A 13,634-nucleotide genomic window follows, 5' to 3' on the forward strand; every position below is an offset into this window, starting at 1 on the left:
AATTAAATGGCCATTGGTATATCACTCCCCTTCTGCAGACCAGCCTTCACCGGGAATCACTCACTGCCCTCTTCGTACTTATACACGTGCTCTCCTTTCCTGATAAAAATTGCTCCCTCCTTTGATAGCTTTCCTGGTTCACCATATATTCATAACCCCTTCCACAATGCATCTATATCATCCCTGTCTTATGTTTTCTCCTGATACATATCCTGCTGTTTCTCTGAGTATTTCTCATACACATTCATCAAAGCAAATATCTCATCCACATCCTATGCCACTCCTGAAACCACATTATTCCTCCTCAGTCTCATGCTCTTTGCATGTCAGCTTACTGCATGTCACCACCCTCTTAATCACCACTCTCCCATCCATCTTATCAGATACACTCAACAGATTTATATGTCTGTTATTCAAACACTCACCTTTGCCCCCATGCCTTTATGTGTAAGCACTATACAGGCGCCTATCCCTCCAATCCTTGGGCACCTCACCATGATCCACGCTTATGCTAAAAGTTGCAACTAACCAGTCAACCACTTGTGTTACCCCCTTTCCCAAGAAATTCAACTGCAAAACATTCACTCCAGCCAGCTTGCCACATTTCATCATACGCAAGGCTGTCACCCACTCTTCTCTTTTCACCATACCATCTGCCATGACTGTTTCACATCACATACCTACCCAACCCAGATTGCCACATTTGCCACCTTATCATCAAACACTTTCAGTAATCCTTCAAAGCACTCACTATCTCCTCTTCACCCCACCTTTGCCAATTACCACTTCCACAGTTGCCCCTTTCACTGATGATGTCAATTGTTCTCTTTTTTTCACATTATTAACCTCCTTCCAAAACTTTGTTTTATTTTCCCCTTATATTCCCCATTTTAGCCCCTGGACTATCATCTTGACCTGCCTCTTTCTTTTGTACATCTCCCAATCACTCAAACTCTTTCCTTATAAGTTTGTATTTCTCCCAATCACTCAAACTCTTTCCTTATAAGTAACACCCATACACTTCTCTTCTCTCTTTCAATAACAGCTTAACCTTGTCATATCACCATTTACTACTTTTTCTCACCTACCCACCTTCCACCTTTAACACTTCTCTCACACATGTCAGCATTACTTCCCATTTCTCATCCACTCGCCTATTATCATTTACCTTTTGCCATTCCACACTCAATCTCTCATGGTATCTCTTCACACAAGCCTCTTTTTCAGACTCACTCACTCACTCACCACCGTCTTACCCTTGTCATTTCGTCTTTTCCAAAAGCCTCTACAGATTTTCACCCCAGCCTCCCAGGAGTTATCAGACATCCCACCAGTTACCCCACTCAGCTTATGATGCCTGCTTGCCAATCACTAGTCCTTTTTCAGCTCAAAATTCAACAAGCTGTTTACTATTTCCATTTGCATCACTAAATACCTTATGTCCCCACATTATACCCTGAACTGCCTAATCATCTACCTTCACTTTGAAATAATCCATTCCTAGTACCTGATCTCTCACATTAAGACTGCAAACACACACACACACTAATCCAGGCTCACTTCCTAACACTCTTTCACACATTCTCACAACTCCTTCAGCGGAAGTGCTACCACTTCCTTATCTCTCACCCTCACTCTAACCTCTGACTTTACCCCAAAGACATTTCCAAACCATTCATCCCCCTTACCCTTGAATTTTGTTACAATCAAAGCTAGAACATCGATTCCTTTGCTCAGACATACTGCTGACCTTTCCTTTCTCCTCTTGGTTACAACCACTTAAATTCAGACTCTTCAGCCTTAGCCTTTAATTGGATGAGCACTCCTTGTTCCACTCCTTGTTCTGTTCCAGCTTTTAGAAATTGAAAAAAAAGGGGAGGATTTTCAACCTCCCTCTCCTGACCTTCTTTGCTGTCTTCTGTAACATGTAGGGAATACATGGGAAATAGTTTTTACTCTCTCTCTCTCTCTCTCTCTCTCTCTCTCTCTCTCTCTCTCTCTCTCTCTCTCTCTCTCTCTCTCTCTCTTGCCTTTTTTCCCTTCTTTATCCTCCCCCTGGGGATTATTTTTGTGAATACTTAGGCTAATTAATGTAAATATCCGCAGTACACTACATACACTTGTCATGTGAATAATTGTCGTTTCTTGTTTTATCTTACAGCTGTAAATCTAAGTTCTCAGTTTATGGGGCTCAGTCTATTCCCATACTCGATGAAGAAAGCAAAATGGATGTTAATGAGCTAATGTTGCACAAGACATACCTAGCACTGTACTTCATGATGTTACTTTTAGTTGTGTATTTCATCTTGGCATTGGCCATGCAAACATCCGATAGACATCGTCTCAGACGAAGAAACATATGGTTACGTGACAATAAACCAGAGCACGAATGGGCATATTTGCTTACTATCAAGACAGGTACTCAGTGGAATGCTGGTACTACTTCCAGGGTAAGTGTTAGAGGTTTTCCAGAAATTTTTACCATTAATGTGTGTTGGTAGTATTTTATTTATTTGGACTTTCACTGTATATATGGATCATGATGAGTTGCCTGAGGATTGGCAAAATGCATGTATAGTGCCTATGTATGAAGGCAAGGAGCTAGAGTGGTGATTGAGAGGTTGGTGGCATGCAGAGAGTGTCAGACTAGGGGGGGGGGCAGGGAAACAGTGTGGTTTCATGAGTAGTAGAGGATGTAGATCAAGTCATTGCATTGAAGAATGTGTGAAAAATATGTATTGAAACAAGGAATTGCAACGAGACATTTATGGATCTGGAGAAAGCGTATGATAGGGTTGATAGAGATGCTTTGTGATAGGTATTATAGATATGTGGTGTGAGAGTAAAGCTGTTATATGCAGCGAGGAGTTTTTATCAATAAAGTAAGGGGGAGTTGGCAGAGGGGAGGTTGAGTGGTTCCAGGTGAAGGTGGGTCTGCACCAGGGATGTGATGTCTCCATGATTGTTTGATTTGTTTGTGGATGGGGTGGTGATGGAGGTGAATGCAAGGGTCTTTGAGAGAGGAGCAGGTATGCAGTTTGTAGGGGGTTAAAGGGCCTGGGAAGTGAGTCAGTTTTTCTTTGCTGTGACATGGCACAGAGGGCAGATTTGAATGAGAAACTGTAGAAGTTGGTGAATGGATTTTGGAGAGTGGGAGAATATGTAAAAGTAGGAAGTTTAGAGTAAATGTAGGTTTAGCAGTGCAGAGAGGCAGAAGTTAGTTGGGGTATGAGTTTTAATAGAGAAAACTTGAAGGAAGTTTGATACTTTATATAGCTGGGAGGGGACATGGCAGCAAATGGAACCATGGAAGCTGAGGTGGGTCATCAGATGGGTGAGGGGGTGAAGCTTCTTGGAGCTTTGAGTAGCGAGTGGAGAGGCTGCTGTCTGGGTAGGGTGTGGATAGGATGCTGTCTGGGCAGGGTGTGGAGAGGCTTCTGTCTGGGTGGGGGAAAATGGGTATATACGAAGGTTTAATAATCCCAGCAATGTTGCGTGAATGTGAGGCATTGGTTGTAGATGAGGATGTACGGAGTAGGGTGGCTATATTGGAACTTAAATATTTGTGAACAATATGTGGTGTGAGAGGGGTTGATCGAGTAATTATTGTAAGTAAGAGGGATGATGATACGAAGAGTTTGGTTGAGAGAGTTGAAGAGGGTGTGCTGAAATCGTTTGGACATAAGGAAGGAATGAGTGTAAAGAGGTTGACAAAAAGAATGTATGTTTCAGAAGTGGAGGGGACAAGAAGAAAGGGAAGACCAATTTGGAAATGGAAGAAGAGAGTGAAAAAAGATTTTAAGTGGTCTGAGCTTGAACATGCAGGACGATGAAGGACATGCAAGGGATAGAGCATTGTGATGCATAGGGGGTGACATGCTACCAATGGACTGAATTAGGGCATGTGACGCAGCTGGGGACATCCACGGAAAGGTCTTTAGGGTCTGTCAGTGGATAGGGGCTGTGGTTTTTAGTGCATTACACATGACAACTAGAGAATGGATGTGTGAGACCTTTTCTTCACCTGTTCCTGGCACTGTCATACTAATGTGGGAAAGGGCAAACAAGAATGAAAAAAGAAAACAAAAACTCCATAGAAATGACATGAGCTCTACTTGTCTGTAAACTAGTGTTGTGAAAAGATATTTACTTATACTATCTTTCATTTGTATTTCTATTTAGGTGAGACTGGCATATTATTTTTTTTTAAGCTTAACCTGGTCATTCTCAGGGTATTTGTAAGTTTAGGGAAATTACAGTAGATGTCATATTTAAGAATTGTATGTTTCAAGAACACTGAATTGCCTTGAATGGTATTGAGAGAAAATAGCCCGTAACTTGCAAAAGTGACCGTAACTTGCAAGTGAATTACTGGTATATTTTGATATATTACTAGAGCTTGGTAAAGTGTGTGGAAGAAGAAAGTTAAGAGTAAATGTGAATAAGAGCAAGGTTATTAGGTACAGTAGGGTTGAGGGTCAAGTCAATTGGGAGGTGAGTTTGAATGGAGAAAAACTGGAGGAAGTGAAGTGTTTTAGATATCTGGGAGTGGATCTGGCAGCGGATGGAACCATGGAAGCGGAAGTGGATCATAGGGTGGGGGAGGGGGCGAAAATTCTGGGGGCCTTGAAGAATGTGTGGAAGTCGAGAACATTATCTCGGAAAGCAAAAATGGGTATGTTTGAAGGAATAGTGGTTCCAACAATGTTGTATGGTTGCGAGGCGTGGGCTATGGATAGAGTTGTGCGCAGGAGGATGGATGTGCTGGAAATGAGATGTTTGAGGACAATGTGTGGTGTGAGGTGGTTTGATCGAGTGAGTAACGTAAGGGTAAGAGAGATGTGTGGAAATAAAAAGAGCGTGGTTGAGAGAGCAGAAGAGGGTGTTTTGAAGTGGTTTGGGCACATGGAGAGGATGAGTGAGGAAAGATTGACCAAGAGGATATATGTGTCGGAGGTGGAGGGAGCAAGGAGAAGAGGGAGACCAAATTGGAGGTGGAAAGATGGAGTGAAAAAGATTTTGTGTGATCGGGGCCTGAACATGCAGGAGGGTGAAAGGAGGGCAAGGAATAGAGTGAATTGGAGCGATGTGGTATACCGGGGTTGACGTGCTGTCAGTGGATTGAATCAAGGCATGTGAAGCGTCAGGGGTAAACCATGGAAAGCTGTGTAGGTATGTATATTTGCGTGTGTGGATGTATGTATATACATGTGTATGGGGGGGGGGGGGTTGGGCCATTTCTTTCGTCTGTTTCCTTGCGCTACCTCGCAAACGCGGGAGACAGCGACAAAGTATAAAAAAAAAAAAAAAAAAAAAAAAAAATTACTAGAGCTGTTTGAGTAAAGAAGTAGAGGTTTCTAGAAATGGACTTGTAAACGTTAGTTTTGGTCCCCTGCTTTGGCCAGTGGCCATCAGTGTTATGTATACTGTATTTTAAGGTTGAGTTTTACAATGTTGTAGGTGTATGTCATCCTTCATGGAACACATGGCATGAGTGAAACTCGTGAATTACAATCTAAGCAGACTGGTCAACTGTTTACCCGTGGAGCCCTTTGCACTTTTATCCTCACGTAAGTGTTGAATGTAATGGAATGTTGGTTCTTTTCCCTTTGGGATAAGAATACTAAGAATGCTTTTTATGCCTAAATTTATCTCATCATATAATGAAGGTTTGGAATGATTTTGTATGTCTCTGATTTCATGTTGCCTTGTAATATCAAATAGATTGAAATTTGTCTTAATACAGTTATACAGTACCATACATTACATTCTTATGCATTCACACAAAGAATCATTTGTTTTCTAATTGTACAATATGGCATAAGTTAGATATTTCAGTGAGAAAGATTAATAATTGTGAATTATAATTACTTCTTTTTCTTCAATGAAAAAAGAACTCCAGAACCACTGGGGGACATATTGAAGGTTCAGGTGTGGCATGATAACAGTGGTGGTAGTGAATCAGGATGGTATGTATGTGAAACCAGTGTGGCTGACCTAGTGTTGGGTGCCCGTTATGCCTACCCATGTTATCGATGGCTCTCTGTTCAAGCTGAAGATGCAAAGGTGGAAAGAGAGATAACCCTGGAGAGCCCTACAACATTTTTGCAGGTATAGTTGTAGTCTTTCAGAGAAATTTTCTGAAATTTGATATTTTCATATGATTTGCAAGCAGATGTAATATGTAAATGTAAAAATAAAAAAGTTACATTTTTTTATATTTAGTGAAAGCATCATTTACATAATTTTCCTTATTGAAAGATTTTGATAACATTTTTATTCGACCAACAGGATTTTGAGCATTTCCTGCCTCAGTATGCCAGTGAGCATATGTTGTGGACATCATTGCTCACGACTAGTAATACAACGAAACTGTATCGTCTTCAGCGTCTGACCATCTGTTTGATAGTTTGCCTGTGCTTGGGCACTGTATCCCTTGCTGTTGTGCAAGTAAGTCATGCATCTAGTTATGTCCTTTTTTTTTTCTTTTCAAGTCCTGGGGCTTGTGGGAGAAAGGAGAAAGAATACTTTCCATGTCCCTCCTGCATGTTGTACACTTTCTAAACATTTTTTTTTTTTTTTTTTTTTTATACTTTGTCGCTGTCTCCCGCGTTTGCGAGGTAGCGCAAGGAAACAGACAAAAGAAATGGCCCAACCCCCCCCCCCCATACACATGTACATACACACGTCCACACACGCAAATATACATACCTACACAGCTTTCCATGGTTTACCCCAGACGCTTCACATGCCTTGCTTCAATCCACTGACAGCACGTCAACCCCGGTATACCACATGACTCCAATTCACTCTATTTCTTGCCCTCCTTTCACCCTCCTGCATGTTCAGGCCCCGATCACACAAAATCTTTTTCACTCCATCTTTCCACCTCCAATTTGGTCTCCCTCTTCTCCTCGTTCCCTCCACCTCCGACACATATATCCTCTTGGTCAATCTCTCCTCACTCATTCTCTCCATGTGCCCAAACCATTTCAAAACACCCTCTTCTGCTCTCTCAACCACGCTCTTTTTATTTCCACACATCTCTCTTACCCTTACGTTACTTACTCGATCAAACCACCTCACACCACACATTGTCCTCAAACATCTCATTTCCAGCACATCCATCCTCCTGCGCACATCTCTATCCATAGCCCACGCCTCGCAACCATACAACATTGTTGGAACCACTATTCCTCAAACATACCCATTTTTGCTTTCCGAGATAATGTTCTCGACTTCCACACATTTTTCAAGGCTCCCAAAATTTTCGCCCCCTCCCCCACCCTATGATCCACTTCCGCTTCCATGGTTCCATCCGCTGACAGATCCACTCCCAGATATCTAAAACACTTCACTTCCTCCAGTTTTTCTCCATTCAAACTCACCTCCCAATTGACTTGACCCTCACCCCTACTGTACCTAATAACCTTGCTCTTATTCACATTTACTCTCAACTTTCTTCTTCCACACACTTTACCAAACTCAGTCACCAGCTTCTGCAGTTTCTCACATGAATCAGCCACCAGCGCTGTATCATCAGCGAACAACAACTGACTCACTTCCCAAGCTCTCTCATCCCCAACAGACTTCATACTTGCCCCTCTTTCCAGGACTCTTGCATTTACCTCCCTTACAACCCCATCCATAAACAAATTAAACAACCATGGAGACATCACACATCCCTGCCGCAAACCTACATTCACTGAGAACCAATCACTTTCCTCTCTTCCTACACGTACACATGCCTTACATCCTCGATAAAAACTTTTCACTGCTTCTAACAACTTGCCTCCCACACCATATATTCTTAATAGGAGTAGAATAAAGAGCCAAGTGAGCATTTTTCTTTGAAGACTCTTTTTTTCTTCTTAGCTCACTAATGTAGGTAAGGATGGCAGGCATGAAAAAGAATATCTTTTTACATGTAAACTGAATTTTTTTTAGATATTAAATATATAATAAATGAAGATATTAAAGAATCATTGAAGCTCATTTGAAAATACTGTTGTAGATGTTTTATGGAAAGGCTTAATAGAACAGTTTGAGACTTATTGGATGAGGAAATGTGTTAGTTGTACATAATGATTTGACATTATGTAGATAATGAAGTATTGACAACTTTCATTCCCTCCATTCAACAGAGGATGAATAATGAACATACAATGATGGTCCCAGATATGCACATACAATCTCTCTTTTATGGTGGTGTCATTGCTCTGCTACTTCTGCCAGTCCAGTGGTTGCTTGAGATGGTCTTCAAAATGAGTAACAGACTGGTTAGTAACAAGAATGGATCTATGTGTTTATTCATAATATACTATAAGTTAGCAGTCCTCTCATACCTTGACATTTGGTGCAGACTGCTTATCAGCCAGAGGCTATTGGTATATGCCATTTTTTTCAGAATATGAAATATGGGATTGCAGTCTTCAGAGCATTTTGATTACATTAGGAACTTTAATTATTGGATTAAAAGGAACAGTTAATGTATGTATGAGAGAGCTGAAGAGGGTGTGCTGAAATGGTTTGGAAATATAGAAAGGATGACAAAGAGGATATAGATGTCGGAAGCAAAAGGAACAGGGAAAAGGAGGAGGTGGAAGGATGAAATGAAAGATGCTTTTAAGTGTTCAGGACCTAAATTTGGTGGTGGGTGTGAGGTATCCAAAGGGACAGAGTGAACTAGAATGATGTGTTGTCCAGGGGCCGATGTGCTGTCAGGGGCTGAGTCAGGGCATGTGATACATACATGATACAGGGCATTTGATATTGATGATTAGAAACTGCAGAAGATGGTTACTAAGATTGGAAGAGTATATGATAGGAAGTTGAGAGTAAATGCGAAAGAAAAGGTTTACCAGGGTTTAGGGACAGGGTATTTGGGGTGTTGTTTGAAAAGAGAAAACTTGGATTTGAAAGTGGTGTTTTGAATATCCAGGTGTGGACATGGTAGGGAATGGAACCACGGAAGTAGGGTAGTAGGGTGGGTGAGAGGGGCAAAGGTTTTGGAAGTGCTGAAGAATGTGTGGAACAAGAAAATGTTTTCTAGGAGAGCAAAAAGGGGTGTGTTTGAAGGAATAGTAGTCCAACAATGTTATATGGATACGAGGCATGGGCTATAGATAAGGCTGTGTGGAGGAGGGTGGATGTGTTGGAAAAGAAATGTTTGAGGACAAGTGGTTGGAGATGGTTTGATCAAGTAAGTAATGAAAGGTTAAGAGAGATATGTGGTGATAACAAGAGTATGACTGAGAGAGCTGAAAAGCATGTGCTGAAATTGTTTGGACATGTGGAGAGGATTAGTGATGAAGGATTGACAGTTCAGATATATGTATCAGAAGTGGAGGGAACAAGGAGAAAGGGGAGACCAAATTGGAAATGAAAGGATACAGTGAAAAAGATTTTGAGCATGCACAGGATGAAGTGAAATAGTAGGATATGGTATACTAAGGTCGATGTGCTGTAATTGGATGGAACCAGGGCATGTGAAACATCCAGGGTAAACCATGAAAAGTTCTGTGGAGCATGGTTGTGTAGTTAGGAAGCTGTGGTTTCAGTGCATTACACTTGACAGCTAGAAAATGGATGTGACCAGATGTGGTCTTTCTTCATCTGTTCCAGATGATCACTCATTAATGTGAGAAGCAGCGATCAAAAAAAGTGGTACAAGGTTTGAATCCTTGTTGTTGGAGGGCATTATGTGTTCTATGAAAGGGCATGTTCATATGCTAGTACTGCATATGTGTGTGTGTATGTATATATTGTTATTATATTATTATTTTATTATTATACTTAATCGCTGTTTCCTGCTTCAGCGAGGTATTGTCAATAAAAAGACAAAGAAGGGCCCATCCACTCATATACACATATATATACATACATACACATACATAGGCATATACATGTATACACATGTACGTGATCATACTTGCTTGCCTTCATCCATTCCTGGCATTACCTTGCCCCACAGGAAACAGCCTCTTTACCCCCTGCTACAGCAAGGTAGCACCTGGAAAAGACAAAAAAGGCCACATTCTTTCACACTCAGTCTGTAGCTGTCCTCAAACATCTCATTTCCAACACATCCTCCGCACAACCTTATCTCCGCAACCATATAATATTGTTGGAACCGCTATTCCTTCAAACATACCCATTTTTGCTCTCCGAGATAATGTTTTCACCTTCCACACATTCTTCAACGCTCCCAGAACCTTCACCCCCCTCCCCCACCCTATGACTCACTTCGCCTCCATGGTTCCATCCGCTGCTAAGTCCACTCCTAGATATCTAAAGCACTTCACTTCCTCTAGTTTTTCTCCATTTAAACCTACCTCCCAATTAACTTGTCCCTCAACCCTACTGAATCTAATAACCTTGCTCTTATTCACATTTACTCTCAGCTTTCTTCTGCCACACACTTTACCATACTCAGTCACCAACTTCTGCAGTTTCTCATCTGAATCAGCCACCAGCAGTGTATCATCAGCGAACAACAAATGACACTTCCCATGCCCTCTCATCCACAACAGACTGCATACTTGCCCCTCTCTCCAAAACTTGCAAATTAAGCAACCATGGAGACATTACACATCCCTGCCGTAAACTAACATTCACTAGGAACTAATCACTTTCCTCTCTTCCTACTTGTACACATGCCTTTCATCGTTGGTAAAAACTTTTCACTGCTTCTAGCAGCAACTTACTTCCCACACCATATACTCTTTAATACCGCAGCAACTTACTCCCCACACCATATACTCTTTAATACCACAGCAACTTACTTCCCACACCATATACTCTTTAATACCTTTCACAAAGCATCTCTATCAATCCTATCATATGTCTTCTCCAGATCCATACATGCTACATACAAATCCATCTGTTTATCTGTATTTCTCACATACATTCTTCAAAGCAAACATCTGATTCTCACATCCTATACCACTTCTGAAACCACACTGCTCTTCCCCAATCTGATGCTCTGTACATACCTTTACCCTCTCAATCAATACCCTCCAATATAATTTCCCAGGAATATTCAACGAACTTAAGCTTGTGTAATTTGAACACTCACCTTTATCCCGTTTGCCTTTGTACAATGGCACTATGCATGCATTCCACCAACCCTCAGGCACTTCACCACAATCTATACATACATGGAATATCCTCATCAACCACTCAACAACACAGTCACTCCCTTTTTTGATAAATTCCACTGCATTACCATCCAAACTCGCCACCTTGTCAGCTTTCATCTTACGCAAAGCTTTCACTTTGTTTACCAAATCATCCTCCCTGACCCTTTTACTTTGCACACCACCAAGACCAGAACACCCTATATATGCCACTTTAAATATGGTGTGAGAGGTAAGCTGCTAGAAGTGGTGAAAAGGTTTTACTAAGGATGTAAGGCATGTGTACAAGTAGGAAGAGAGGAGAGTAATTGGTTCCCAGTGAAGGTTGGTCTGTGGCAGGTATGTGTGATGTTCCCATGGTTGTTTAATTTGTTTATGAATGGGGTGGTCAGGAGGGTAAATGCAAGAGTTTTGGAGAGAGGGACAAGTCTGAAGTCTGTTGGGGATGAGTGGGCCTGGAAAGTGTCAGTTATTGTTTGCCGATGATACAGCTCTGGTTGCTGATTTGAGTGAGAAACTGCAGAAGTTGGTGACTGAGTTTGGAAAACTGAGAAAGGAGAAAGTTGAGAGTAAATGTGAATAAGAGCAAGGTCATTAGGTTCAGTAGGGTTGAGGGACAAGTTAATTGGGATGTAAGTTTGAATGGAGAAAAACTGGAGGAAGTGAGGTGTTTTAGATAATTGGGAGTGGACTTGGCAGCAAATGTATATGAGTGGATGGGCCATTTCTTTGTCTGTAATGTAATGCATGATACATCCATGATATACTAAAACCTGCTGCATTTATATACATATATTTGCTTAGAGTAATTATATGACACCTTATTTGTAAATTGATAAGGCAATATATTGTTCTTTCAGGAAGAGAAAGAATACAATGCAAAAGCAGTTCTTGACACTCTTAGGGCCACCAAAGAAATGGGAACAGCTGCATTGGCCACTGATGAACCTTCAAATGAGCAAGAGAATTTTGCTGATAGTGAAGTTTTTGATCCTAATGCAAGAATATGGAGAGACTTAACAAGATGGGCTCAGTCAGCAGAACTCTCACGTGTCAATAGAGATTTGATTCATCCAGCCTTATTATGTGACCAAGATAGTATGCATGTTACCCAGCGAATGAGATCATCCAGTGATGATAAATCTAGTAATCCTCCTCCCCAGAGTACTTTAAGGGGCAACTCTTTTGAACCACTCCCAACAGCAGCATTTCAAAACAACTTGTCAAGCATTATTAATGATAATCCTGAAGCTACTAGTACCAAGAAGTGTTCGCCAACTATCCTTCACTTTCTATCAGAATTACGAAAGACATTTACATACATGCTGCAGTTTCTTTCCAAGAATAAGAAGCTTAAAAATAAAAAGAGAACCAAAATGGAGGAAGAAGGCTGTAATTCTAATGAAGAAGATGATGATGACGATGACGATGTAGAAAGTGATGATTTAGGATGTACCTCAAGTTTCTCTTTCATCCTCTCTCAATGTGTTGGTTGGATGGTGTGCTGCTTTTTTGCTGGTAAGCATTTCTCTTTTTCACAGAAGAAACTTGAAGGCTTGTCATTTTAGGTATCCATACTACTTGAGAATAAATAATTGCCTTTTAAGTGTGCACTTTCTGATGATGCCACAGCACTGAATGAAAAAAAAAAAAAAAGATTAGCTTATTTACATACACCATGATTAGTTCTGAATGTATAATTAACACATAATAATGATGTATGGGACTTCTTAGGTTTAGTATTCAAAAACTTGACATTTTTCACTCTTTTACTGATTGATGAATTTAAGGTCTTGCAAAACATTCAACTGAATGTATTAAATATTTAGTATCTTCAGCTTCTATGGTGGTATACTGGTGTTTAGAGATGATCTTTAGGTTTTACATTCACTGGCCACATTAGTTTCATCTTGCTCATGCGTATATTGTCTTTTCTCATGCATGATTGAGATTAATTGTTTCTAGTTGTCTGTCCTACTTGTTTAAACTGATATAAAACAAAATATATTATTACAATGCAGATGTAGTTTATCATCATCATATTGTTCTGATAAAAGGGTATTTACAGCTATGTGTTGTATGGCACTGTTTGTACAAGGCTCAGGGATGCCTATGGATTATGGAGCTTTATGGATTCACATCATCTATGTTACTTTGTGCTTCTCTTTGTTCGTGATGCAGCCTCTCGTTGTTGTCATCTACACCCTCTACAAGGTGAGTGATTATGATTACGACATGCATTTACTACACTGAACTTGCATATGTCAGCTAAAAAGTTAAGTCTGCTGAATTGGTTGAGGCAAAACTTGTTTCATGATTTTTCTCTTGCCAAATTTTTTTTCAATGTATGTGAGTACTGAAGAAACTGTTCTAGTATAGGATATAGAGACCACCCATGTATCTCCTGCATGTTTTAGAAGGGGGCTAAGAGGGGCAAGAGGTGGAGCCTGGAATCTACCCTTCTTGTATGAGATACCAAAAGAAGGAACAAGGGAA

At 40.7% G+C, this 13,634-nt stretch overlaps 1 protein-coding gene across 1 annotated transcript in view; it reads left to right on the forward strand.

Moving 5' to 3' along the window:
* The window catches only part of LOC139758804 (uncharacterized), a 1,625,355-nt gene that overhangs the window by 1,585,365 nt on the left and 26,356 nt on the right, over positions 1–13,634 (forward strand). Inside the window, exons 17-23 of the mRNA XM_071680623.1 lie at positions 2,162–2,450; positions 5,461–5,570; positions 5,895–6,111; positions 6,292–6,450; positions 8,145–8,279; positions 11,999–12,656; positions 13,207–13,352. Coding sequence (XP_071536724.1) covers positions 2,162–2,450; positions 5,461–5,570; positions 5,895–6,111; positions 6,292–6,450; positions 8,145–8,279; positions 11,999–12,656; positions 13,207–13,352 — 1,714 coding nt within the window. The remainder of the gene's footprint in view (positions 1–2,161; positions 2,451–5,460; positions 5,571–5,894; positions 6,112–6,291; positions 6,451–8,144; positions 8,280–11,998; positions 12,657–13,206; positions 13,353–13,634) is intronic.

The sequence above is a fragment of the Panulirus ornatus genome, chromosome 31, assembly GCF_036320965.1.
Source record: "Panulirus ornatus isolate Po-2019 chromosome 31, ASM3632096v1, whole genome shotgun sequence".
Taxonomy (NCBI): Eukaryota; Metazoa; Arthropoda; class Malacostraca; order Decapoda; family Palinuridae; genus Panulirus; species Panulirus ornatus.